The 27,967-nt window shown below is 43.4% G+C and overlaps 1 protein-coding gene across 1 annotated transcript; it reads left to right on the forward strand.

Moving 5' to 3' along the window:
* Positions 1-39: 39 nt before the first annotated feature.
* On the forward strand, positions 40-27,952 carry erbb2 (erb-b2 receptor tyrosine kinase 2). The gene is made up of 27 exons (XM_083994136.1): positions 40-385; positions 8,319-8,470; positions 8,686-8,866; positions 8,956-9,096; positions 10,477-10,542; positions 10,648-10,763; positions 10,893-11,034; positions 11,281-11,409; positions 12,090-12,231; positions 12,417-12,490; positions 12,623-12,713; positions 14,046-14,248; positions 15,008-15,137; positions 15,887-15,977; positions 16,240-16,394; positions 16,476-16,523; positions 17,535-17,673; positions 17,797-17,919; positions 18,013-18,111; positions 19,387-19,572; positions 19,804-19,959; positions 20,049-20,124; positions 21,354-21,500; positions 21,841-21,938; positions 22,083-22,274; positions 23,206-23,596; positions 24,453-27,952. Exons 1-27 carry the CDS (start codon positions 313-315, stop codon positions 24,806-24,808), a joined length of 3,897 nt encoding a protein of 1,298 aa, XP_083850262.1. The 5' UTR covers positions 40-312; the 3' UTR covers positions 24,809-27,952.
* The last annotated feature ends 15 nt before the right edge of the window (positions 27,953-27,967 follow it).

Here is a 27,967-nt window from a genome sequence, read left to right on the forward strand (position 1 = left end):
GGGCTGACTCAACCTGCCACTCCCCGCTCAGGCCTTCACGGGAGCGCGCCTCCGCTCCGCCGCTGTCACGCTTTACTACCAACAGGCACGGAATTCCAGGGAGGAAGTCAAGTCACTGAGATTGGGAAAAGGGAACAACAACTTCAACGGCTGCCAAAAAACAACAACAACTATAGCTACATAAGCTGTGGAAGAAGAGAAAAAGGGGAGAAAACACTTTGCGGGAATAGTAAAAGAAGCAGCCAGCTTTGGAAGTAGCTATGGACTAGAAGCGGCGGCGGCGGCGGCAGCAGCGGCGGCGGCTCGGAGCAGATGGAGGCGGACAGAAGTTTGGTCTTTGTCGGGCTCGTGCTGCTCGGACTGACGGGCGCTCTGGGCAGAGAAGGTGGGTAACTTTTCAGAAAACACACACACAGAGAGCTACCAGCAGCGGTGTGAGTATGATATGTAGTGCTACAGACAGTCGAGTGAGTGTGTTTGAGGCCGAAACGGGCTGATATTTCTGTCTGGGACCACATTCCTCCGTTCAGTGAAGTCCTCCGCCGCCGTCCTCGTCCTCCTCGTCAGGCAGCGCGTGCAGCCTCGCTGATAAGGAGAAGAAAAAAATCACACCTGTCACTCTGTAGCGACTAGTACAAGTAGTGGAACTGTTCTGTAACGACCACTAAGTCGTTTTATAGCCGCAACACACTCGCACGCTGTTTGCTGCAACACGGTGAAACAGGTAAAGAAACACGAGAACCTGCTTTGCAGCTTGGGGACAAGATAGAGACACTTTACGCAAGGACGTTAGGCCAGGGCTGCTTTTTTTTTTTTTTTTTTTGCTCTGCGCGTAAACAAAAGTAACAGCAACAACAACAAGCGGCGCATTGTGTGCCAAGGATCATGACGATGTCAATTATTCACTTCTGGCTGTAAAGAGGACATTGTCTCATAGAGGAGCCACTTGTCACACTTGGAGCTGGAGTGCATGCCAGTAAAACAAGAGCTAACTGAGGAGGACAAACAAGTGCATATTTTGCAAGGTAGTCCTGCAAAAACCATGATTAGACCTAGAAAATAAAAAAACTCTATAAACTTTGATTACACACATGATCTAATCTCATTTAGAGTGCTGCATCTTCAACCTGCTGTTATTAACACATGTGGACAAACTATTTCACTTTATAGTAGAGATGCAAACAGGTTGTTGACCTGCAGACATTATTGAAACAACAGAGTCAGTGTTAAAGTCATTTTCAAGCAAAAAATGTGGGACATTTTATGATCCCAGGCAGCCACACAAATAAAAATGATCTTTTTCTCAGCTCTTACTTCACACGAGATAGAAAAACTCATAACAATTCCAAACCATGTCTATAAGTGTAATAACTACTTATTTATAATCTATAAATCACTAAATTTAATATCAGCGGGTGCATTTGTGTCTGAATTGATATAAATCCAAACCCAGTTTTATGGGGGAACTAGATCAATAAGCTCAGTCAGCTGGGTTTTAAAAGCCTCTTTATGGCACAAGCTAATGGCAAAAAGATCGACATCAATACAGAACAGTCTTTATTGATGTTGCACTTGGCAATTTTCTGTTGAGATGCACTTGTTATCAATCAAAAACCTGCTGCACGACTTTATAAGAGTAACAATAAGTCTGCATATAGTCTTGCTACTACAATGAGGTCAAACTATTATAATGAAGCTCCTCTGGCTGTGTTTAGCTGCTGCTCCACCACTATAGCAAACTATTACACACACGCAGAGACAAAAAGACAAACAAAGCCAGTAGGTGAAGTGATTTTCAAATACATATGCATTGTCTGGGGGGAACAGGTTGGTGCACTTTGCTCCACACTGTTGATCTCTGAAGCATCAGTTCAGTGTGAGCGCTCTGATTGGCCGTTAATCCCCGAGTTCAGCAACACAGAGGATAAATCTGAGCAGTCCTAATTTACGGTTATTAAGCCATTGTTTTTGTCCACACAAACACAAACACACACACACACACACACACCCTGTGGCTAATAAGTAAGTGTTTGACTCTAAAGGTCAGCATTTGTGTTGCTGTTCTTCCTTTAGTCGAATAAATTATTTCATTAAACTGCTCCTGTGTGTGTGTGTGTGTGTGGCTGTGAGTTCACGTCCTTGTCACACTCCAGTGAACCCATTGAGGGAAACTCAGTGTGAAGTGATGAAGTCGTACCGGACCGGCCTCAGTAGCAGGTTAACTCATTCAGCTGTGACTCACCAGTCTAGACTACGTGTTACTGATCTAACTCTCTGAGCTGAGGGGTGGGGGGCACGGCCACGGCCACCCACCACCCACTGCCACCAGTGGGCTTCATGACCAGCCTGGGAGAAACTCTCACTACCCACTTTACTTTGTCTGAGGGTCCTGAGTCTGACACGACTCTGCAGAGCTCCACAGTTTGAAATTAAATCACTGCAACCTTGTTAGAAATAAACTATTTTCTTCTACTCATCTGTTTTTTAAGGTAAAAGCTGCTGCTGGTAATGAATGTGGTTTCTATCAGTGCGGTACTTTCTGCAATAATACGAAAATAGAAATTTAAATTCTCACTTGTTTGTCCCCTTTGTAAATGGACTGTAATTTATGTCTAAATTTCTAGTTTTTTTGTTTATTTGTGAGGATGCCCATTAGCTGTGCTCTAGAGCAGTGGTTCTCAAAGTGGGGTCCGGGGACCCCTAGGGGTCTTTGGGTGGGTTCAAGGAGGTCCCCAATGTTTTCTCAAAATTTCACTGCATTTCTTTCCCGAAATTTCTTGAAATTTTTCCAAAAATCCATGCCATTGACAGTAATTTGAACATACATTGACTAAAAAAAGCAACGTTATTCAGTCTCAGAACAAATATTTGGAGCCAAATATTGTGTTTGTTTTTAAATTTTGTCCAATGGGGGGTCTGTGGTCTAATTTGTGTCAGTTTAGGGGTCCTTAATGTAAAACGGTTTGAGAAGCACTGCTCTAGAGCACTGCTAATAGTACTGGTGTCCACATTAAAACATATTTACAATCACGACATGAATAAGACAAGGTAAGTCAGCAAAAACGTACATTAAATCTTTACAATGGGTATGAATCATCATCCTAAATCAAAGCACATACTATATATAAGACACTCCAATGCTCAGTGGTTATAAAATAAAGAGGCAAAACAAATCAAAGTGACGACAACAACATAAAACCTCTAAATGCAGCTGCAGGTGCTTTTAAAATTGTAGTGAGTAAGAAAGTATGCAGAGGAGCTTCTGATGTAACAGTGCAGTGTATGTTTGTGTGTGTGTGTGTGTGTGTGTGATGACAGGGTGAATGAGTGAAGAGCTCACGTCTGTGGCTCCAGAACAGTACAGATCCTGTTCTGCTTGTCTGTTGAGCAATACCTGTTTGTTCTTACTCGGCCGTACAGTGGAGGAGAAGAAAGAATGTGTTCAGGGAGGTTGGGAGAAATGTGAAGTTTGTGCAAGAGACACACGCTGTTAAGGGTTGGCATTGTGTGAGAGAGTCAGGACAGGACGGACATGTTAAATCAGAGTGCTAATAGACGGTCCCAGAACGTCCTGTTGGATCAGCTTGTTGTGTTTGTGTTGAGCTTTGAAGGGATCTAATCCATTAGAGCAGAGCTGCAGGCCAGAGAGTCGCTCGCTGTCGGCTGTTTGGGGTGTCACTGTCAGTCACACTGCAGCCGCTCTTCCACCACCATGGCCTTCATCTGAAATTCTGCAGAAGCATCCGCTGCCATCATGTTTGTGTCACTCACTCACTGTACACACACACACACTCCCTGTGCTAACTGGCACGCTGCCTGCCACACACAGGTGTGGCTTCAAGGTGGCTTGTTAGTTTTCAGTTCACAGCAGCACACACGCGGTTAGAGGACGGAGTCGGCCAACAGTCCCCACGTCCACTGTTGTAGAGAGACAGATTGAAATCAAATCTGTCTCTGCAGATTCGTAGAAGATAAAGTCTGCAACAACAAAACCAAGCCATGTCCCCAGCACACAAAGAAAGGGTTAAGGCTTAGAAAAGAAGTAAATAAAAAATAGATAAAAAACATTTAGATAAGTGAAAGGAAAAATAGGTTGTGCTTTCAGAGTATTGATTAATAATTCACTCTTCTAAAAGGTTATTGATTAATCTTTGACGTCATTTATCAAGCCAAGTATTCACTGATTCTGTGAGGATTTATTGATATTCTCTGCTTTGTATTGTCATTTATTGATGAATGTTTGTCAAACAGTTTAATTGTTTCTTTTTGGGCTCTGTATTTGACACTTTATAGAACAATCAGTGATTCAGGAAAAGAAAGTCCTGTAAACATCTGTAAATGATAGGATACATGGTTTTGTATTTGTAATAATTATTAGAATTGACTTTCTGTTAATTGTACAGGGCCATTAGTGCATTTAAAATCACTCATTTAGTTGCCACTGGCGCTCCTTTCTGGAGTTCCCTGTCACTGACATGATAATGTTGAAACAGCCACTGAACAATCAGCCCTCTATTCACTGTCTTTTCATCAGCAGGTATTTAGCAAGTGAATCGCTCGGTACAAACTTGCTGGTTGTATCACCAAAGGGGGAAAACAGGGTGTTGCAATTGAATGTTAAACTAGCTGCTGGTGTAGGCAAATGCTGAAGAGTAAGTGCAGGGGGTGTAGGCCTACTCTAAAAGAACAGATGTGTATCAACACAGTAACTGCTTAAGTGTAGGGATACTGGTGCACACACTTTCACATTGTACTGTGTTGTGTTGTATGCAGTGAAAAGAACATAAATAGTTGTGTTAATGACAACAGAGCAGACTAATGGCTCTCTTTCCTTCTGATTTCATGTCACACACACAAATGGATGTAAAAGAGGAAATAAAAGAGGTAATTAATAGTTCCCTTGTTTCAGATGAGCAAAGTGGGGTGGGGGGCGATTTCAGACTAAAATACGTCACAATCAGCGTTGAATCTGCTGCTTTACGCTACAACAGTGACTGCGGTCACAGTGAATGCAGGATTGTTCCTCTGTAATCAGGCCAATGATCAGAATGTGGACGACATACTCTGCTTCTCGCTGTTGTTTACCACAGACACATCTGACCAGTGCTGGTTTTCAGAGCCAGGCTGCCAATATACACGCTGTTCAGGAGCCAGTTAACACACTGAGCAGCTATGTGTGGTTTTGGGTGTCAGTCATTAATTGTGCGCTGCTGCTGCTGCTGCTGTGTGAGTGACTAGAGAGAGAGAGAGAGAGCGCCTTGTGGCCTGGAAGGGTCACAGCCACAGGCCACTAGACACTGAACCAGAACCTGGTTTCTCTGCACCCCCCCCACCACCCCACCGGCACCTCCACCCCACGCACCGGTGGAAACCATCCAAGTGTGTCATCATCGGGAAATGCAAAGACACACATTCCTGCGAAATGACACTTTCCACAGACCGTAAAGAGTTGTGTAAAAAGCTCATGGGATGAGAGCAACGGACAGAGGAAATGAAGGGGGGGGGATCAGAGGGGAAATCTTGACATAACTTGCATGGAGGGAGGCAGGGATAGTGACATGACAGGGGATCGTCCCTATGTTCCCCGGGTCCTATGTTCCCCACTTTGTGTGGACATGTTCCCCGGCTTTTCCCCAAAAGGACATGCAATTTTTGTACCCATACCTGGAAGTGGAGTTGTGAGTGACTTTGCAGATTTTTGCCTATTTTTGAGTGAGAAGTTGAGTTGCGACTTTGAGTGAGAAGTGTAATTGTCCCATTGGTTGGGTTTAGGCAATGAAGAAAGGAGTTGGTTAAAGCAGAAGTAAGCGATCCGGTGGTTTTGGCTAACTTCTTGTCAGCCGATGGAGTTAACAGTCCCCGCCCTCGTCATGGATCTATTGGCCCTCGTCCCTACGTCACCACGTTCACGCGCATCCCTTGGCTGCACACACAGCCCTTCATGCCGTTCTCTCTCCTCATTGGATAAAGCTTGTAGGATACAAGGAAGTATACAGGAAGTTTTCTCCTCGGCTTACAGCAGAGCAGAGTGACTGACAGACCCGTGTTTCAGACCAAACACTCTATATAAGTGATTGCTGTCAGAAGATACAACTATTTAAGACTTACGTATATTAACACAAACATTCCGCTTACTTCTGCTTTAAGTTTAGTAAAAAGACCAGGTAGAGGCTAGACAGATCAGATAGATAGAGAGTCCAGATAAGTAGAGAGAGTCCATCGACCAGCAACAGTATGTATTGCGACCAGGGAACATAGGACCTTTTTTTGGGAAAAACAGGGAACATAGGACCCATTTTCAGAAAGAGGGTCCTGTGTTCCCTGATTGGGGAACATAGGACCCAGGGAACAGCAGGCATGACAGAGCAAAGTCAGTGATAGAAGAGAGTGTATTTTAGGCGGTGGGGATGGAGGGGAGGTGGGCAGCTCCTCACAAGGCCACGCATACACACACAGCCGTTGCTGAGAGACTTTTGGAGAGCAAACAATGAGGGGAATAAAAGGAGAGGAAGCTGAGAACTGGCTTTACACACACTTTTAAGAAATGGAAAATCTGCTCTGTTACGCCACATTTACCTAATCCCCGGAGCTGGAGCTGTCTGCGTTGCTTGCGCGCGCGTGTGCGTGTGTGTACGTGTGTGTGTTTGAGGGAGTCGATTTCTGTTTGTGTGTTTAGATCCTGTCTTATTAAAAATGATTTGAATGCTTGAGGATAAACTCCCGACTCCCCACTTGGCTTCACATGTCAAACTATTTTCCATGATGACATCACCGAAGGAGGCAGTGATTAGTCATTTGATTCGATATTTGACACAAGCTGCAGCGACTGGGTGTGTATTTTTGGCAGTGGCGGTGTTAATCACGGACCCGTTTGTCGCAGTAGCTCGCTGTCAGATTTTGATACAGACTTTATTTACACCGAATGATCCAGCAACTCCTAGCAGAGACGTAATATAGGTCAAGCAGTCACCAGGAAGCTGCTGCACACACGGCATGTGCATGTATACGTGATAGGAACATGGCCTAGAGCGCATATCTCCTCAGGTCTGCTGAACCTCAGTATATCATGACAATCACTCTCCTCCTGCCTGCCAGGACTTCCTCCTCCTCTCATGATATATGTGTCTATAGAGCCGTCTTTTCCAGAAGGAGTGACAGATAGGAGCGGGGGAGAGAGAGAGGGAATGAACAGGGGGTCGTTGGAAGGAAGCCAGAGGAAGTCATTTATAACTTGAGCAGAGGAGGGACTGTCCACTGTGTGACTTGTCTGCTAAAGCATGGGAGCTATGCGTCTGTGAATTGTAATGCTACATGACCCTGAATGTGAAAGGCTGTGTGTGACCCACTGTGGGGGATCTGTGCTCTCTCTGCTGCCAGTGGAAAAAATGTATCATGTACACTAAAGAGACGGACACAGGCACCGCATGTGGTTTGTATTTCAAAGTGGCCGATGCATTCAAGGCCACTTGTAAACAGTTACAGAGTCAAATTATGTGGAGTTCAAATTTTAACCGTCACCGTCATTTGTCTTCCAAGTTCAGGGTGACACAGAGAAAAGCGACACTCGTTTGAAAAGTTGAAACGCTGGTAGTTTTATTTTAGTAGATAATCAACAATTTCAAGATGAATTGTCTCATAATTCCAGCGTTAAACACAATAATCAACATGGTTTGTTCAGAAATGTACGATGGGATATAGATTGTTCTCAATCTGTGTTATGTATAGTAATGTTATATGCATTCATGATGTCATGGTCATGTGTTCAGTTGTCATTTGACATGGCAGGGCATGAAACGATTATTTTCTAGATGTCAGTCTAGATGGAGTTTTGGGACCTTAACTGCACGTTTAGTTGCATTACCCCAGAAATAAATGCAGCACTTATTTTAGATGATTGTTTTAACAGAATTTGTGTGTGTGTGTTTTTTTTTCTTGTGTATTCAGGTCTTTTTTAGTGTCTTGTGTGTCTGTGTGTGTAAAGGTGGTGTTGAGTCCTGTCAAAGACACATTTCTGTTACCCTTTGGTTTCAGACAAATACAGTTTCTATTCTATTCATTCATTTCTGAGATTTTATTTGAAAGTATATCAATAATTTACCATATTTCTGCTTCAGTTTTGCTTTATTTGTCCGTTTGAGAGTAAAATAACATTGAAGGATTTTTACTTGAGATTTGTGTTCTTTCGTATTTGCTGTTTTTTTTAGATTGCCAATAGAAAAAATAAAATGTGGCTGATGTTGGCTGTTAAAGATGTTTAATTGTAGCCTGTTCTATTTGTGAGCACTGGGATCTTATTATGTCTGCATTGTGTGTTGCAGTGTGCCTGGGTACGGACATGAAGCTGGCCCTGCCCTCCAGCCTGGAAAACCACTATGAAACGCTGAGGCTACTCTACACAGGCTGCCAGGTCGTCCACGGCAACCTGGAGATTACACACCTTCATGGAAACCCTGACCTGTCCTTCCTGCAGGTACATTGCTGTTCCTCCGAGCAGTGACTGGAAACTCACTTTAACCTTGCCACAAAAAACACATACGCATGAAGCAAAGAAGGTTGTGGGAAATAAAATCGGTGCATGTGTTTAGCTGGTTAGTGGGGTTAGCTGTAAATAGTTTTAGTTTAGTCCTCCTCCCTCTCTTGGCATTTGTCACTTCATCCTTTTTTTCTCTGCCACCTCTTCTCTAGGGGATTGTGGAGGTGCAGGGTTATGTACTTGTAGCCCATGTGTCGGTGGATCTGGTTCCTCTGGACAACCTTCGGATTATCCGTGGCAGCCAGCTGTACAACTCCAGCTACGCCCTGGCCGTGCTGGACAACACTCTGGATGGACAGGGGCTCAGGACGCTCCGGCTTCGTAGTCTCACAGGTCAGAGGATAGTATGGTACAGTCAGAAACACCACTGCTGTAATAGTAATGAGTTGCTGAGCTCCTCTGATGTTCTGTCCTGCCTGCAGAGATCCTGTTGGGTGGCGTGTACATTTGGGGGAACCCACAACTGTGCTTCCCAGACCCTGAGAACATCGTTTGGAGGGACACGTTGGATGAGAAGAACCTCCACGCCAAGCAGCACCGACTGCAGCCCCGAGCCCCCAAATGTGAGCTGATTGACAAACTGAAATATCAAAAATCTAATGGGGAAATACAGACAGAGAAATTATACTTTTTGTCAGACAGTTAGACGCCAACCGGATCATACAAGCTAGTAATGTCTTTAAAGGGATAGTTCACCCAAAATTTAAATCTCACTCATTATCTACTCCCCCTCATGTGGACTAAGGGCTGGGAGAAGTTTCAGAGTCCTCCGTGGCTTCTCTGAGTTACAGGGGGTCTCAGCGTAGCAGTGTATGTCCATATGACGGTTGCAAATGGATACCAACTGTCTTCGTAACAAAAAGACACACCAAAAAACATCCAAATACCTCCATGCTGCTCGTATGTAATGTCTGTCTTGTATTGAAGCCCCGAAATGCGAAATTGTCCCGAAAAAAATTAAATAAATCTATATGTCAAGCTTGTTTTGTAGCAGTCAGAAGCTTCTCGAAGCTCCTCTTCCTGGTTCGTCCAAATTTGATGAACCAGGAAGAGGAGCTTCCGCTACAAACACGCTAGAAAAATAGACTTTATTAATTCTTTCGGGACAATTCTGCATTTTGGGGCTTCAATACATTACATACTTCGACATTACATACGAGCAGCATGGAGTTATTTGGATGTTTTTTGGTGTGTCTTTTTGTTACGAAGACAGTTGGTATCCATTTGCAACCGTTATATGGACATGCACTGCTACGCCGATGTAGCCGATGTCATATCTGGCCCTCTGCGTTGTGTTTCTCATGGCCTGCCCTAGGTGGGATTCGACCCCACGACCTCCCGCACCGGACGATGCTAACCTCTTCGCCAAGAGGTTGACAACCGCTTGGCAAGTCGGTTAGCACGTCTTTTATGGGTGGAGTGAGTGCACATCCGTTATTTCATCCGAAATTTCAATTTTGGGTGAACTACCCCTTTAAACACACTACTGCTGTGTTATTTGGGTGCTCTGCCTCTTCAGTCTGGATTTCAATATCTCAACTCAACTCCTGGATGTTTGCAGGATGAATCCTGCTGACTTTGCGATCACTTTACTTTTCCTCCATCACAGCTATTTGAGGGATTGTGATTAAATTTGCCTCAACTACTCAAAGTGCCCATAGAGACATTCAAATGAATGACAGTCCTGACAAATAGCTTGTTTTATGGCTAAATACTTTGTTTGTTTGGGTGACTTGGCCAATGCTACCCTGCTGTGCTGACAGGCTAAACTAAGACGGTGAACCTGATGAATTTGAACCGGTAAATCTCAGCATGTTACTGTAAACACACGGGTCTTGCGTCAGCGTTTAGCTCAATGAGTTGTTAGCATTGCTGGAGACACTTGGTTTTGTGTTTCTAAATGGCGAGGATAAGTGCTTAGCTCGTCTTTTCTTGTGGCACAGGTCCAAATTGTTCCTCTGCGTGTGGGAAAAGCTGCTGGGGAGAAACTGCACAGGACTGCCAAATCTGTGAGTTCACGTAACACAGACAACAAACATGACTGTGGCATGTATGGCTTTGATTGGTTCAGAGCAGGTGAAGTGCAACTAAGACTTTCTCATTTCTGTTCAAAGTGACCGGTATTAATTGTGCGTCCGGCTGTCAGCGGTGTAAAGGTCGGCTGCCCAACGACTGCTGTCACATACAGTGTGCTGCAGGATGCACGGGACCCAAAGACTCGGACTGCCTGGTAGATGACACCCACACACACATACACTTATATGTTGCTCTTTCTTTCATCTTCATTGTCCTTCTTGTTGTTTTGTTCGAACGTCCGTTGCCATTTCTGGACTAACTTCCTCCTTCCTCTTCTCTCCAGGCGTGCCGTCACTTCAACGACAGCGGCGTGTGCAAGGAGAACTGCCCCCCGCCCACGATCTACGACCCCGTCACCTTCCAGACCAAACCTAACCCAAACAAGAAGTTCAGCTTTGGAGCCACCTGTGTCAAGACGTGTCCCTGTGAGAACGCTGCAATACTCTGGCCTCTGTGTTTTACTGTAGGACTCTTTGTGGAAATCTTAGCAGGGAAAACACACGTTATCTCCTCCTTCCCGCACTCTTTACTATCATTAAACAGTCCAGGAGTTCAACACATTACTGCTTCTGCAAACCTTTAGGCTACCAGCTTTATCATTTCATCATTTCATTTTCATTTTCTTTCTGCAAGCCAACTCACCTTTGAGGACTTTGTCCCCCTGTCTCTAGATAACTATCTGGCTATGGAAGTAGCCTGTACTTTGGTTTGTCCCAAAGCCAACCAGGAAGTCATCGTCACCCAGCCCAATGAAAGCGAGATGCAGAAATGTGACAAGTGTGAAGGAGACTGTCCCAAAGGTCTGTGTCTTTTTTGGATGTTTGTAAATGGGTATCTACTATCTTTTCATTTGGACACAAAACACAATTTATAGATAACAGTGACCCATGCAGAAGAAAAATAATTTCACACCATGGAGCTCAAATAATTTTCATGGATGAAGTTTTGGCTTCTTTACTTGCATGTCACGGTGCCTCAGAACAGGTGATAATGTTTTGTACTGCGTGTACCGATGTCCTGACACCTCACATGCTGACAAGGAAACATAAAGTGATCCAACCTGTTTCTTCACTACTTTGTTGTTGTTACTCAGGTTTATGCCACTAGTAAGGATCAGATTCAGTAAACTACATTAGAATAAATAATAAAAAATGGAACTCATCATTTTACCTCAGTTATAAACTTGTACGTTTTTTTTTTCGACTGAACTTTGTAGTGTTATTTGTTTTTTTTTTAACACGAAATGATATTCTCTAATCAACATTGTGGGACGAACCAGAAACAGCTGCGTCATTCCTCCATTTCATTTAGCTCTTGAACCACAAGCTCAAACAGTTTGTCAAATACTGTTGATGTTGACTGCGGTACATTACTTTGTATTACATGCTATGCTGATGATACCGTGGTTTATATGGGTGGATGTGGATGTGTGACAAATCATTTATTATTCTGTCCATTTTCTTTCTGATATTTATTGCAGTGTGTTATGGTCTGGGTATGGACAACCTCGGTGTGATGGACAACCATGGCATCACCATGGTAACATCTTCTAATGTGGACCAGTTTAACACATGTAAGAAGATATTTGGCAGCCTGGCCTTCCTCCCTCAGAGCTTTGCAAGGTAAGAGAACCAAAAGCCAAATATAATATGATATAATATACATAACAATGTGACTGCATTTTTAGTGAACAGAAGTCATTACCACCACAGAGGTTTAACACCTCAGATATTGAAGATGTTTCTTTGTAAAAGTTAAATATATATTATTAGCGCATACAACTCAATCTTCTGATATCATTGTTCAGAGACCCTGTGGCCAACACATCAGGCCTGACTCTGGAGCAGCTGAGTGCCTTCAATACACTGGAGGAGATCACAGGTACTGGACAGTGAGGAAATGTTTGACACAACCCTTTTTATTTCAGCCTTTTAAAAGGAAGGAATATCCGATTTTTTTTAAATGTGTTTGATTCAGAACTGATGTGTGTTGTTTTCTGATGCTGCTGTGCAGGTTACTTGTACATTGATGCTTGGCCTGAGGAATGGACTAACCTGAGTGTATTTGAGAACCTGAAGGTGATCCGAGGCAGGATGCTCTACAAGTAAGACTTGTCTGTCATGTATTATTAATTAAAAAATTAAAAAACTCATTGTTCAGAACTGGATTTGTTTTCATTTTATTTTAGCTGCTTGTAGAATTTGTCAGGTAAGATACTGAATGCCAAGAGATCATTTTTCCTGTATGGAATTATATTGTTGTCATGAATCAAGTCAATGTACAGTATCAGTTTCTGTCTGAGTGGAGCATCACCACATACCATAGTGTTGATGTCTATCCACCTACATGTTGTTGTGATTCACACTCGGTGAGTCTGTTGAGGCAGTTTGTTCAGCTCCAGGGTTATAAAGGCTAATTATTAGCCAGCAGCGGCTGTAACCTGCAGCAGAGTAGAGTCTACAAGACACTATCTATTGGAACATGCTCAAATGAGGTCGTAGTGACAAGTGTGAGATTTGCTTGTCTGACATGGTTTTATTGCAAGGTCTGACATTATGAGCCCTTGTTTGGTAATTAGAGCAGACTCATGTAAGCGTCTGCCTTGCTATTGTTTCTTCTTTTCTTATGTGAATTGTTGGATCTTCATTAGTCGTGTTTCCACTGCAGGAGTTCCTGGTAAAAGGAGGGGATAGGAACTTCTACAGGAACCGTCCTCTCACTCGGTCCTCTCAGTGGCCGTGTCTCCACTGCAGACAGGACTCACTGGGGTCTTATGGCGATGTGCCACAGTTTCGATCACTGCGTGGTCGTTGTGCAGTGTTGTGCAGTTGTTTTTTTGTTTTTTTTAAAGGTCTTGTTGTTGTTTTGTTCTGGCAGTACAGACGCTTTAAAAAAAAAAAAAAAAAAGCCACCTCGATTCGGCACGTAATCCCGCGATCGCGTATTTACCACTTTTTTTTTTTACCAGGCCTACTGCCACTCTCGTCTTTTACTGACTTACTCTTTCTTTTTCCCGGCCGTTTTTCCGTTTTTAGTAACGTTAGGTTTTAAAAGCACAGAGTAAATCTCAAGCCCCACCGGGACTTGTTCAGGGCCGGTCTGAGTACCTACCCCCAGGCAGGGACTCCGTTTGGCCCCGTAAAAGTTCCTGTAAGCGGCCCTGTGGGGGAGGTTCCTGCAGTGGAGACACACACCAACGGGACTGACCCCGTAAAATTACCCCCAAGTTCCTGCAGTGGAAACTCGCCTATTTATGACTTTTCCCCAGTAGCAGTGGGTTACGGTTCTTTGTGCACGATCTTGATCTTGTGCAATATACAAATCTGTTTGTGTTCATCTACGATCCTGTTTAGTTTCATCTTTTGAAAATATAAACATGTGGTGAATCATTTTCACCAAGCTGTGTTTTGATGAGCTCTTCTTCCTCTGTTTTTAGGGGTGTGTTTTCACTCGCCATCCAGAATCTACACATCCAGTCGCTCGGCTTGCGTTCACTACGCAGCGTGAGTGGAGGCTTGGTCCTTATGCACAACAACTCCCAGCTGTGCTACACCGCTTCGCTGCCCTGGGACACTCTCCTGCATCCCACCCAGGGGCCCCACCGCATCGTCAACCAAAACCAGGACCCCAAAGTCTGTGGTAGGTGAAAATCTGTGCAACGTCCAATCAAATCAAACTTATTTAAAGGGATAGTTCAACATTTTGGCAAATTGGCCCATTGCCATAATCCCTATAGTCATAGCAGTAGGTTCATTACCTTTAATTGTCGGTGCAAGCTATTTTTAGAATAGCCACAAGCTGCTCAGAGCTACGCTACGGAGGCTAATGGAATTTCTTGGTTTCCCTCATCAAACTCATCAAATACACAATCCAACAACTCCAAAACGCTCTGGTGGACAAGTTGTGACCTGCACATTCACCACACTATGAGATAATAACGGAACGTTACGAGATGGAGTTGTTTTCGAGACAAATGCAGAGAACGGGAACGTGCATCAGCTGTTTTGCATGAATTTACTTCCCGTAACGTAAAAGGTAAAGGTCCTCATAAAGGTAACAAACCTACTGCTATGACTATAGGGATTATGGCAATGGGCCAATTTGCCAAAAATGTTGAGCTATCCCTTTAAGGTCTAGGCACTTGTTGCTGTCTAGTTGAATAGCTGGTGAGATCCAGCTGGAAGGATGGTTGAGAAAATACTGTTCTGTCTATTTCATTTCTTTTATACTTGACACCATGCTGTCATTTTATTTCTTTAACTTTGCTCATTGATACAAGAGGAAAGTTGCTCTCACAAAGAACCAACTCATATCACAGTAGCTCCTTTTCAACTATTGTTGCTGAGATGAGTTCATCAAAAAATGCTCTGCTGACTCAGTCTCTCAACGTGTTCACAGAGGCAGAGGGGAGCGTGTGTCACCCACTCTGCAGCGGGGGCTGTTGGGGTCCCGGACCCAGCCAGTGTGTGTCCTGCAAAGCTTTCCAACGCGCCACTGAGTGTGTGGAGCAGTGTGACATCCATCAGGGGTAAGAAAGCTTGTCTGTATGGGTGTGTTTGCACTAAATCAATAAACCCAATTGATAATGCTCCAGGGAACTCTATACTGTATGCGATAACCCCTGAACAAGTTCTCCAGTAAATGAAGTAATAGCTTTCACGCAGTCACCTGAAGTAACAACGTGCACAGATGGTTGCATATGAGGTTGACGGGTTCAGCAGCCGGTGCCAGATGTCAAAGTTGTCACAATAAATCAGTCAGAAAGCTTTTACATCAGTGAATGAGCAAATACACACAATAACACCAGGAACTCAGAGGCCCATTCTTTGAACAGTAACTAGGCGGAATTCGATTTGATCTTCACTACGTGTGACAGATTTGGAAGATAACACAGAAATGAAATAAGTTTGTATTCACAATGTCCCAGTGATGAGGTAATGCTACACACAACCGCATAAGCATGACTCAGCATTTTATAAGTGTTTGGCCTATTAAATTATGTTTGAATAATGGTACTTTGATGATGAAATAAGAGACCTGTATTCTCTCTGATGCAGACTTTGCATTTAACTCTCACCGAGCACATTTCCCAAAATGAAGCGGCACATAGCTTTACTTGTTAGATAAATAGTTTCACAAGTAAAGCTGTGTGCTCCTTCCACTTTTTCTAAAAATGTATTTCCTCATGAAGCGGTCAGGTACTTTAGATAACTGCATCCAATTTGTGAACTATGTTATGAGAAGTTGTGTCATTTCCCTTCTGCGCTTGTGTTTTAGAGATGTACGTGAATACGCAGATGGATCTTTGTGTGTTGCCTGCCACCCAGAGTGTCGACCGCTCAACGGCTCTGCTTCCTGCCATGGCCCGGTAAGATATGTCACAGTGTTTATGGGCACTGGGCTGAGTGGGATCATTCATTCTGAAATAAGATCAGAAATTGCTCATCCAAACAGCTGGTGATGACTCTGTGATCTGGCTGTCTGTTCTAGCAGGGGGATTTTACTGCACGTCACGCTGCACTATTTTGTCACATTTCCCAACAGGGATCAGAAAATGATCTGACCTGATTCACCTATTTGTGGTCAAAACTTTGTTAACAAGTGAATCTTCTCTGTCTCTTTGTCTTCAGGGAGCAGAACATTGCACAGAGTGTCGAAACTTTCAGGACGGTGAGTCCTGTGTGGACCACTGTCCCAGCGGGGTGAAGGAGGATCAGCTGACTGTGTGGAAATACGCCAATGCTTCAGGGTTCTGTCTTCCCTGCAGCACCAACTGCACACTGTCGTGAGTGGACGCACATCAAACCCCAAAACCCAAAAACAGACTTGACAAGAAGAGTCTTACACCCATGTGTCTCTGTTTCAGGTGCACTGTGATGGATGAAAGAGGCTGCCCCGTTGATACCAGGGCAGGGTGAGAAACCTTAACTGTTAAAGGGATAGGTCAACATTTTGGCAAATTGGCCCATTGCCATAAATCCCTATAGTCATAGCAGTAGGTTCGTACCTTAATTGTCGGTGCAAGCTATTTTTTAGAAAGGCAGAGCAGAGCCGCGAGCTGCTCAGAGCTAAGCTATGGAGGCTCATGGAATTTCTTGGTTTCCCTCATCAAACTCATCAAATACACAATCCAACAACTCCACAACGCTCTGGTGGACAAGTTGTGACCTGCACATTCACCACGCTATGAGATAATAACACAACGTTACGAGAGAGAGCCGCTTTAGAGGTAAATTCATGCAAAACCGCTGATGCGCGTTGCCTTCAGGGACAGTTTTTCAGCAAGCAGTCTCTGTATTTCCCTCTAAAACAACTCTGTCTGGTAACGTTCTGTTATTATCTCATAGCGTGGTGAATGTGCAGGTCCCATGTTCCCATGATCCTCTTACCTTTTCAGGTGATTCCAATAAATCCTATATAAGGAGCATCAGCATGCTGAGGGTTACACCATGAAGAAGGCTTCTGCCGAAACGCGTGGGCTGTAACCCACTCAAATAATTTTATTCGATATAGCCATTGTATAAATAAAGGCTTTTTATATTATTGAAGAAGAGTGCCTTAGATTTTCCTTTTTTGACCAATGTTCCCACCAAAGAGCACCTTCGTCATATGTTTTGAACCTTCTGAGCACTCTGGATTTTTTCCTTTTTTTGTTGGATGAGTTTGATGAGGGAAACCAAGAAATCCCATGAGCAGCTCACGGCTCTGCTCCGCCGTTCTAAAAATAGCCTGCACCGACAATTAAAGGTAACGAACCTACTGCTATGACCATAGGGATTATGGCAATGGGCCAGTTTGCCAAAATGTTGAACTATCCCTTTAAAACACTTGTGTTATTTCGTTCTCTAATAGTTTTCATGCAGTTTCTACGTAGTTCAAACAGGATTTCTTCAGTGTCGGTGTTGAACTGTTTGTCTCTGTTCAGACCGGGTACGACCATCGCTGCTGCAGTGGGCGGCGTGGTGCTTTTCTTCATCCTGCTGGCTCTGCTGGTCTTCTACCTGAGGAGACAGAAGAAGCTGAAGAGGAAGGAGACCATGAGGAGGATCCTGCAGGAACATGAGGTTGGTGCTGAGCTTTTCAGTCTTTTATTTGTGTGAAAAATGTGCTTAACTGTGCTTCAGTTGCCCTCGGGTGTTGTAGTGTGTAATGAAGGAATCTGCTGTCTGCTTCCTTCATGTGTGCAGCTTGTTGAGCCTCTGACCCCCAGTGGTGCGTCGCCCAATCAGGCTCAGATGCGCATCCTAAAGGAAACTGAGCTGAAGAAACTCAGGGTGTTGGGTGCAGGAGCCTTCGGTACTGTGTACAAGGTATGGAGGCAGTTTGCTGGCAGACTTTACTGACTGACTGACTGACTGACTGAAATATTCATATTGGTGATTGATCTGTGATAACTTTTTCAGGGAGTGTGGGCTCCTGATGGGGAAAATGTGAAAATACCAGTGGCTATCAAGGTTTTACGAGAGAACACCTCACCAAAGGCCAATAAAGAAATCCTTGATGTGAGTACAAGCCACACACACATGTTTGCAGTACACATAAATACAGTTGGGGTTCCCACGCGTCCTGGAAAATCGGGAAAACCTGGAAAATGGTTGACCAATCATGGTAAACACTTTATCACATCATGACATCAGCTACCAGAGCTCTATTTGGCTTTTTCAGACCCTGCTAAGGATTTCGTTTCCAAAAAAACAAACATGTTTGTTCTATAATAAATTTGTTATGATTTCTAAGCATTTAAGAGATTATTTCATTAGTTGCCGTAGACTGCACATCTTTAAAATAATAGTTCACCCAAAATTGAAATTGCTCCTCATGTCGACTAAGGGCTGGGAGAAGTTTCAGAGTTATCCGTGGCTTCTCTCTCGCGAGATTTGCGCCGGCGTCAGTGCGATTAGTGACGCCGGCGCAAATCCCGCGAGATTTGGATGGACCAGGAAGAGGAGCTTCCGCTGCAAACAAGCTTGAAATATAGACTTACTTAATTTTTTTCGGAACAATTTCACATTTCGGGGCTTCAATACAACTTTGATAACTCTGAAACTTCTCCCAGCCCTTAGTCGACATGACGGTGAGTAGATAATGAGTGAAATTTCAATTTTGAGTGAACTATCCCTTTAAATCAGATTTCTGGGAGAGAATGAGAGGAATAAACAGAAACAAACTGATTAAATGTACAAAATAAGGTTCCATTGTCGAAAAGAAGACTTCTTCCAAAGCATGAATGGGACAGGGGATGAATCAGTGAATGGCTTAAAGGGACAACGAGGAGTTTTGGAAAAGCGAAGCGTTTTCACACTACATTTATGAGCCTCCGCGCGCACCGTAAAATTCTTTTGACCGGCGCAAGACGGACTCATGTTTTCATTCATCAAGAATTAAAGTCAGAGGTTCAAAGAGGTTCACATACCGTCGGAGTTCCGACCATAAACGGCGATTCAGCTGCGTTATTCTCATGACTCGTTGCGAAACCGAAAGTAAAAAACGCTGGTCGGCTCGACCAGCATCTCCGCCACCACTGATAATAACAAAATAACCATAGAGACAAAACGATATATTTATCGAAAATGGGCCCATTAACAAGTGTGGGTAGCGGAGATTCATCCACATTAACGTGAGACTTTTTTATAACCGAATAGAAACTCCTCGTTGTCCCTTTAAAAACTAATGTCTGTCAGACTGTAGCAGCTGAAAAAGTCCTGGAAAACAATTTCAAGAAAAGAGTGGGAACCCTGACAGTTCACATCTCACATCTTTGCTTGGTCCTCTCCCAGGAGGCTTATGTGATGGCCGGGGTGGCCAGCCCTTACGTGTGTCGTCTTCTGGGAATCTGTCTGACGTCCACGGTGCAGCTGGTCACTCAGCTGATGCCCTACGGCTGCCTCCTCGACTACGTCAGGGAGAACAAGGACCACATCGGCTCCCAGTTCCTCCTCAACTGGTGTGTCCAGATCGCCAAGGTACGTGAGCAAGACATCATCTTTTTTTTTGTTAAAGCACAAACTAGTCCTAGTAGAAGAATTAGTAAAGCTGCACATCTTTCTGATCAAACAGCAGTGTTTCAACGTTGCTAATTTTCTGTGTCGTCTCATTTTTCCTTTCAAATTTGATGTGGTATTAGTTTGTATATTTGTGGACACATGGATCTGTGGGTGATGGATCTGTATGTGTGTGTGTGTGTGTCGGTGTAGGGAATGAGTTATCTGGAGGAGGTCCGGCTGGTGCACAGAGATTTGGCCGCCCGCAACGTTCTCGTGAAAAACCCAAATCACGTGAAGATCACCGACTTCGGCCTGGCACGCCTGCTAGACATAGACGAGACTGAGTATCACGCTGACGGAGGAAAAGTAAGACGGGACTGTGGAGGTTGCAGCATCAGCACTGGGAACAATTTAAATGACTTTTTTTTAAAATCTTGTTTTATCTGTCTCCCTAGGTGCCGATTAAATGGATGGCTCTGGAGTCCATCTTACACAGGAGGTTCACTCATCAGAGTGACGTCTGGAGCTACGGTCAGTATCACTTAAAAAAACATTTTGAAGCCTCTGTGTTGCAGCACGCGACGAGTGCAAAGTTTCCACTGTAGCTGGAACAACAATCGGTTTTTCATCTGTGATTTTAGGGATGAAAGTGAAATGCTACACACTTGATTTTGATTGATTGATTAGTCTTTATTTCGAACATATTAAAAAAGATAAAGAAAGAGAGAAAAAAAGTCATAAAATAAGTAACACATTATAGTGTCCTAAAAAACAAGTCCCATATTTAAGTCATAAACAAAGAATGCTGGAAAAGGAGCAGGAGGAAGCCGAGCTTTTCAGTTCCCAGCCCTTTATCACTACTCCATCATCCCATAATCAATAAGACCAGAAGTCACAGTCACAGACTCACTCTCAGTTTCATCATCACATATGTAGTCAAGATGATATTCCAACCTACTTTTCCTCATTCTCATATATTTTTAGAAACATGTTTTTATATAATTTTTGTTTGTGCTATTTTTGAGCTCATTCTCCAGACCATTCCACAATTGCACCCCACAGACTGTTATGCACATACTTTTCAGAGTTGTTCTGACATTAACTCTCTTAAAATTCAGTTCCCCTCTCAGATTATACCCACCCTGCCTTTCCATAAACATATTTTGTACCTCACCCGGAAGAAGCTTATATCTTGCTTTGTACATGATTTATGCAGTCTTGTGTTTAGCCAGATCGGTGAATTTCAGAGTGTGTGCTTTTATGAATAATGCGTTTGTATGCTCAAGATATCCAGTGTTATTGACGATTCTTATTGCTCTTTTTTGTAATGTTCATAACAGCTGTAGGTTGGATTTGTAGGTATTACCCCATATCTCCACACAGTAGCTCAGATATGGAAGTATGAGTGCATTATACAGAGTATGTAGTGATTTATAGTCCAGAATGTGTCTTGATTTCCCCCCAATTTTTGTTATCTGTTGAGTTGTAGTTTAAAAAAAAAAGTTGTAGTTTTAAAAAAAATAGTTTCTATTCAGTCTGTAGTTGCAGATGCAATTAATGAGTTTCTAAACAGCGGTAAATTCTCAGTGTGAAAATAAATGTCATCCAGTGTTTGCAGGTAAATTGAATGGTAAAACACTTTGGGATTAGATTGTGTCTCACTCACACACATTCCTTACTTTTATGCCAATTGTCCTCAGTAAGTGATACATGTTCAAATGTTAACTAAACTAATGTTTTGCTGTAATTGTTGATACCAGGGGTGACAGTCTGGGAGCTGATGACATTCGGTGCTAAACCGTACGACATGATCCCAGCGAGGGAAATCCCAGACGTCCTAGAGGGAGGAGAGCGGCTTCCCCAGCCGCTCATCTGCACCATCGACGTCTACATGATCATGGTCAAATGTCAGTGTTTGATGTTGTTTTCTTTTCTTCCTGCAGCATTAATGTTACATGTTGTCTGTGTTTTAATGTTTAAGAAATTCACTCATTTACTGCAGTAGTAAATATGCAAACTGCACATGAACATGTTTTTTTACATTGTAGTCCATCTTGTGTTTAGTCAAGGTGGAGGAGTTAATGTGTCTGAGGTGTTGAGTTGACCATTTTCGACTGAACATTTAGAGTCGTGCTTTCTGAGACAACTCAGACGCTTCTCACTCCTGCTGGTCCTACTGTACATTTAACAGATTAGCAGAGTAAAAGTTTGATTTGTTGACATTGTGATTTTATGTTTGAATGTTAGGTTGGATGATTGACCCAGAGAGCAGACCGAAGTTCAAAAATCTGGTGAATGATTTTAGCGTAATGGCCAGAGATCCTCCTCGCTATGTCGTCATTCAGGTATGTGTACGCGTTTCCTGTTGCCAATGTTTTACTACCGTGCGCTTTCTTCTTTTTTTATCCATCTCCATGCTGCTGTCTTAGCAAAATATAAATACATATTCAGCATATGAACAGCCTTTTTCATCTTTCTCTGTCTTGCAGAACGATGAGCAGATGAGCATGTCCAGCCCGGTGGACAGCCAGTTTTTCCGGACGCTCATGGAGGAGGAGGGGAACAATATAAGGGAACTGCTGGATGCTGAGGAGTATCTGGTCCCGCAGCCAAACCTCTTCCCCAGGACCCACGGAGACGGGGTTCAGTCCAATGGACCCTCCAGACACCAGTCATACAGGGTAAGGTTAGCTTAGGTTATACTTTATTCATGCCAGAGGGGAAATTCATTTGTCACAACAGCATAAAAGAGAAACAGGACATTTGAGTACTAAATAAATATATACTGTATATATCATAAGCTATATAAAATTGTACAAAAAATAAAATACACAATATACCCTGTAAAGCCTGAACCATGAAATAATTGTGAGGAAAATTCTAAAATTTTGAAATTGGACCCTTTATTGGACCTTCTGATAAAAAATGTAAAAAAAAAAAAGTCCAAAAATCTTTTTTGAATAGGAGATTTGCATAGAAAATTACCTTACATACCTGCTGTATCTAATTTGATACACACATTTTCAACATGGTTCTACTATAAAATAAGTTATGTTTTACTTTGCATCAATGCAGTAAATGAATCAAAGTAATACAAGTTTTTCTCACGTTATCTTTTTTAAAATTGGCAATAATATCCATGAGAAAACACATTTGGGTCACTGACTGACAGCAGCCATATTGGATGTCCCAAGTGAAGGCCTGCTGGAGCATAAATAACTGCACCCTGGTGGATTATCTGATCATTGCATGTATCTGATTGTATACATTACAGTGAGGATAACAGATTAAAAGTGCTTGCTGGTAGACAAACAAAAGATAAAAGCAGTTTTGAAGTGCAAGGGGATAAAAGTGCTACATCTGACAATGACCAACAACACCACACTACAGACTACAGTATGTATCTAGAACTGTTATAAAGTCTAACTGCCATTGGGATAAAAAAAACCTTCGGAAACGCTCTGTTTTACATTGAGTGTGTTTCAGTCTGTTGCTGCGGGAGCTTTTCAGAGCGCTCACTGTCACATGCACTTCTCTTTGTGGTGATTGTGGTGATTTTTTGTGACCATCTCGTTCCTCATGCGTCTCCCCTCTCCCCTCTCTCTCCAACAGAGCAGAGATCAGGGCTTGGACGTGGAGCCCTCCGTCATGGGCGGCCCCCGCAGCATGTACTCCTCTCTGAGCACGCTGGGCCGCAGCCAGTACCCCACCCTGCCGCTAGGAGCCAGCGCCGCCAACGGCCTGTGGAGCCCTCAGTACCCGACCCTGGCCCGCAGCCCCTCCACGGGGGGCCAGTCGGACTCGGTCTTCCTGGACGGACCTCCAGACGACCTCCTGCTGCCCCCCGCCAGTCCTGGACGCTACTGCAAAGACCCCACCTACCCCAACGACAGCCAGGGAGACCTGGAGACAGACGGGCCCAATGGCTTCCATCATCCTCATCACCTTCATCACTCACTACCCAGACGTAGTCATGGGTATAATCACAACCATGTCTTGCCAGGTGAGCGGGGGGAGGGTTTCTTCCACTCTAATTAAAGGGATAGTTCACCCAAAATTCAAATTTCACTCATTATCTACTCAAGGGTCGACTAAGGGCTGGGAGAAGTTTCAGAGTCCTCCGTGCCTTCTCTGAGTTCCAGCGGGGCTCCGTGCAGCACTGCATGTCCATCTGATGGTTGTGAACGGAGCTCACTTTACTTTGTCCAAAAAGACACACCAAAAAAACATCCAAATACCTCCATACTGCTCTGTAATGTAATGTCCCTCTTGTATTGAAGCCCCGACATGAGAAATTGTTCCGAAAAAAATTAAATAAGTCTATGTTTTAAGCTTGTTTGTAGCGGAAGCTCCCAGTGTTGCTCTGCCGGAATCTTGCGCAATTTGCGGAGCCGTGAACTGGGTGTCAATGCAAATCGCACGAGATTTGGACGGACCAGGAAGAGCAGTGCTGGGAGCTTCCGCTACAAACAAGCTTAAAATATAGACTTATTTAAATTTTTTCGGAACAATTTCTCATGTTGGGGCTTCAATACAAGAGGGACATTACAGACGAGCACTATGGAGGTATTTAGATGTTTTTTGGTGTGTCTTTTTGGACGAAGAAAAGTGAGCTCCGTTCTCAACCGTCAAATGGACATGCAGTGCTGCACGGAGCCCCACTGTAACTCAGAGAAGCCACAGAGGACTCTGAAACTTCTCCCAGCCCTTAGTCCACATGAGGGTGAGTGGTTAATGAATAAATATAAATTTGAATTTTGGGTGAACTATCCCTTTAATATAGCATGGTAGGGACTGTTGACACCAACTCACATCTCTATCTTCTGGTCTGACGTGTCTTTTTTCATACACCTGTCCAGAGTACGTCAACCAGGAGGTCCAGGACTTCAGACCGGTCCCAGAGCGGCCCAGCACGCTGCCTCGGAAAGGCTCCAGGATAGACCGCCGCCTCCCCAACGGCCTGGGCCCTGGCCACAGTGTGGAAAACCCGGGATACTTGGTCCCTGTGAGCTCCGGCTCATCCACCTCCCCGGCCTTCGACAACCCGTACTATCTGGACCTCGTGGCCAAAGCCAAGGCCGTAGCCGGAGCAGGGGACGGGCCACCGGAGAGAGACGGAGGAGGAGCGCCCAGGCACGTCAACGGGTTTGTGACTCCGACGGCGGAGAACCCCGAGTATCTTGGACTAGCAGACACTTGGAGTGGACACACTTGAGGAGAGGGAACGGGGGCAACGTGATGAACTCACCAGGAGTCACAGATTGTGCTCTTCAGAGGTAAAAGAGGAGCGAGAGAAAGGGAAGATGGATGTTCGTGTGACAGAAATGAGCTGGGTGTGTGTTTGACACTGGGAAACGAGCACGTGGAAACCGAAGCTTCTCTCAATACCAAGTAAAAGCACCCGAAACCCAAACCAGCTGAAGAGGCCTGGCTAAAAGTCACCAAAACCGTCCAGTCGTGGCAGACGATGACTCAACACTGTGTAGCATTCATCTGGTGTCCGTGGCATCATTTGTATTCCTGTCTTCCTCTCGGCAATCTGCGACTGTTAAGTGCCAAAAAGAAGTTTACTCAGCCTCTGTAAATAACTCACAACTTGATGAGCAAAGGCGTTCACACGTGTGGAAACTCAACATGGTACGAGAAGGGTCTGATCACAGAATCCATCGCAGGACTGGATTCTTCAATGCTGATTTTTTTTTAACACTTGGTTTTCCAAGCCCACTTGTTAAAAAACCGGTTGTTTCTACATGTGAAGCATTTTCTTTTTTTCCATAAATTCCCTCACGCTTCTTTATTTCCCACTCGGCCTGAGGAAAAACATATAGAGCACATGGACAGTGAGCCGTAGTATGCATTGAGGATTGTGTTTAGTATTCTGGTCACTTTCTCCCAGACCTGATGGGGGTCTTCAGTACACTCAAAGCCATTTTGTTTTTGCCAGAGAAGGCCCCTGCAGCCCATCTGGCCAGTAGACATGCTCCCAGAAAGAAAGGCATCCTGTATGGAGAAGACAGAGGCATTGTGCATGTGGTTGTTAGTGTCTGTGGCTGCAGCTTCTTTGTGGTACGGCAGATGAGATGTGAGATCCAGGCAGCTGCATTAATCTAAAGATATACAGTAAAAATATAAAGAATATGTGACAAAGGTGGAGAAACCTTCCAGGTATTCACAGTTTTGCAGAGAAATATTTGCCCTTTAATGATGTACATGTAAAGAAATACTGTATATGCCCCACAAGCTTGTGTTATCACAATGGGCCGTTTCTGTGACCGTTCACTGTGCAAGAAAGTATACCAGCTGTTGGTAAATATATTCCAAAAGAAGTGAAGAATAAGCATTTATATATGTAGATATACATGTGTGTGAGCCTTTATACAGAGAAAAGCAGTTGTGCTGTTTGTGTTTTTGTGTAAAAGTGAGCAACACACTGGACACCGGAGCCGAATGTGAATCCGAGGAGGCAGAAACGTGGCTCTGCTCCGTTTGGATAATCAATGCATGGCTCAAATTCCACTTAGCGAGAACACACTGCCATCCCAGTTAATAATCAACAGCATTTTTTGAAGCTTTTCATGTTAACTAGCGTGGAGCTGGGGGAGGTCACACCGAGTCAATGGAGCCATTGTCGGAGCGCCATGTCCTCGTCGGAAAGTCGGCTCGCTCCCAGCTCGCACGTCCCAGCTCCCCATGTTGTCACAGCTCCCAAAAGACACAAGTGGAGTTTTTTTATTCTGTCTTTATTCTGCAGAGGTTTTGGGCTCTGCAGCAGAATGCGGTTCAGTGTAATCCCTGAAATAAGTGAGGGGGTGACGTGACCTCCCCGCCTCTCGTTGTGTACGAAACTAAACTGCAGCTTCTCATCCCGGCTGCAGCCAGCTACTACTGAGTTCCTACATTTTTTTTTTTTTTTTAAAGAATGAACTGAGATGTAAATTTTTCTCAGAGATTGTCCACACAATGAACAGAGTGTGTCTAGTCAGGAGTGGGAGGACTGAGACGTTTGTTGAAATGCTCCCCCGCTATCCTCCACCGTCACATCACTTTTACTCTTAAAGTCTTTTATCTTGATGTTCTCATACGGGTTGTGAAGAGTTTTGTTCCAGAATAAGATCTTTAAAAAAATATACCTAATTTTAAATAACAATTTCTTACATAAAAATAACTTTTCTGCTTTATATATAAACATGGTAAGAGTTTATTTCAGTACCTTTTTATTATCATACTAACGTTGTATAGAATGGAGTTATTTTTGAGTGGTATGATTGATATTACAGTTTTTAGAGTTTATATTATAATGGATACACAATATTGTGTTTTGGAATGAAACCCTTCATTATGTCTAGTTGCTGTCAGGTTAAGACCTCACAACCTCACAACAACATTAATAAAAGTTGCTCCTCCATCAGAACTTATGTATCCGTAAGATTACCAAAAGCTTTAAAACATCAACCACGAGTGTGTGTGAGGAACTTGAATCATATTGGATCTTTTAAAAGAAATCGGTGTGTAAACGTGAGGTTTTCACAGGATCATTGTAGCACAGCTCACACATGTTGAAGAATGTGATATTTTTCTTGGATGTAATGAGACCATGACAAACGCCTTTACACTGTTTTTTTGTTTTTTTTGTATGAATTGTTCATTTTCGCACATTACAAAGTAATCTCACAAATAATGTTAAACAGCAGATAAGGGGGGGGCAGCCTGTCTGTGCTCTTTTTTAAAAACCATCTGTGTTCCTCTTGGTTTTTTGTTCTTTTTACAGTAATTTCAATATAAAACTTTTCCTTTGTACTAAATCTGGTACGGAGCCTGAGGACTGGCACTTGTTATTATCTGGTGGCTATGGTAACATTCAGTCTCCTCCCACTGTCCCTGTTGAAGTCTTGAACACTTGAACTGCTCAGCTTTCTGTTGGGAAACGTCAAAAAAAAAAGTAAACGGTTGTTTGGTCCTGTTAAATTGTGTTGAAGTGAAACTTTGCAGAGAAAACAAAATGAATAAAAATAGAAAGAAATTTTTAAGGTCTATTTGTGGCCAAAGTGAGCCAGAGAGTAAAGAAGGAACAGTGTACTAATGGGAGAGTGCTGAAGGTTTTATAAAAATTAAATATCTGTAATTTACATTTTGAAGAAAAATATATCTTTTGTACTTCATGTGAATATTTTTTATCTTCCACAGTTTGTGTGTGTGTGTGTGTGTGTGTGTGCGTGTGTGTGTGATTGTGACAGGACATAAATAATAACCATTTTGTTGGGAGTTTAATCCTTTCCCACCTGTTCGGTAGGAAAAGATGCACTATTGTGTAAATGTGTATTATATAAAATATATATGAATAAAAACAATCATTTTGGTAGCTAATTTCATTGAA

The sequence above is a fragment of the Trachurus trachurus genome (genome assembly GCF_905171665.1).
Source record: "Trachurus trachurus genome assembly, chromosome: 19".
NCBI classification, from domain to species: Eukaryota; Metazoa; Chordata; class Actinopteri; order Carangiformes; family Carangidae; genus Trachurus; species Trachurus trachurus.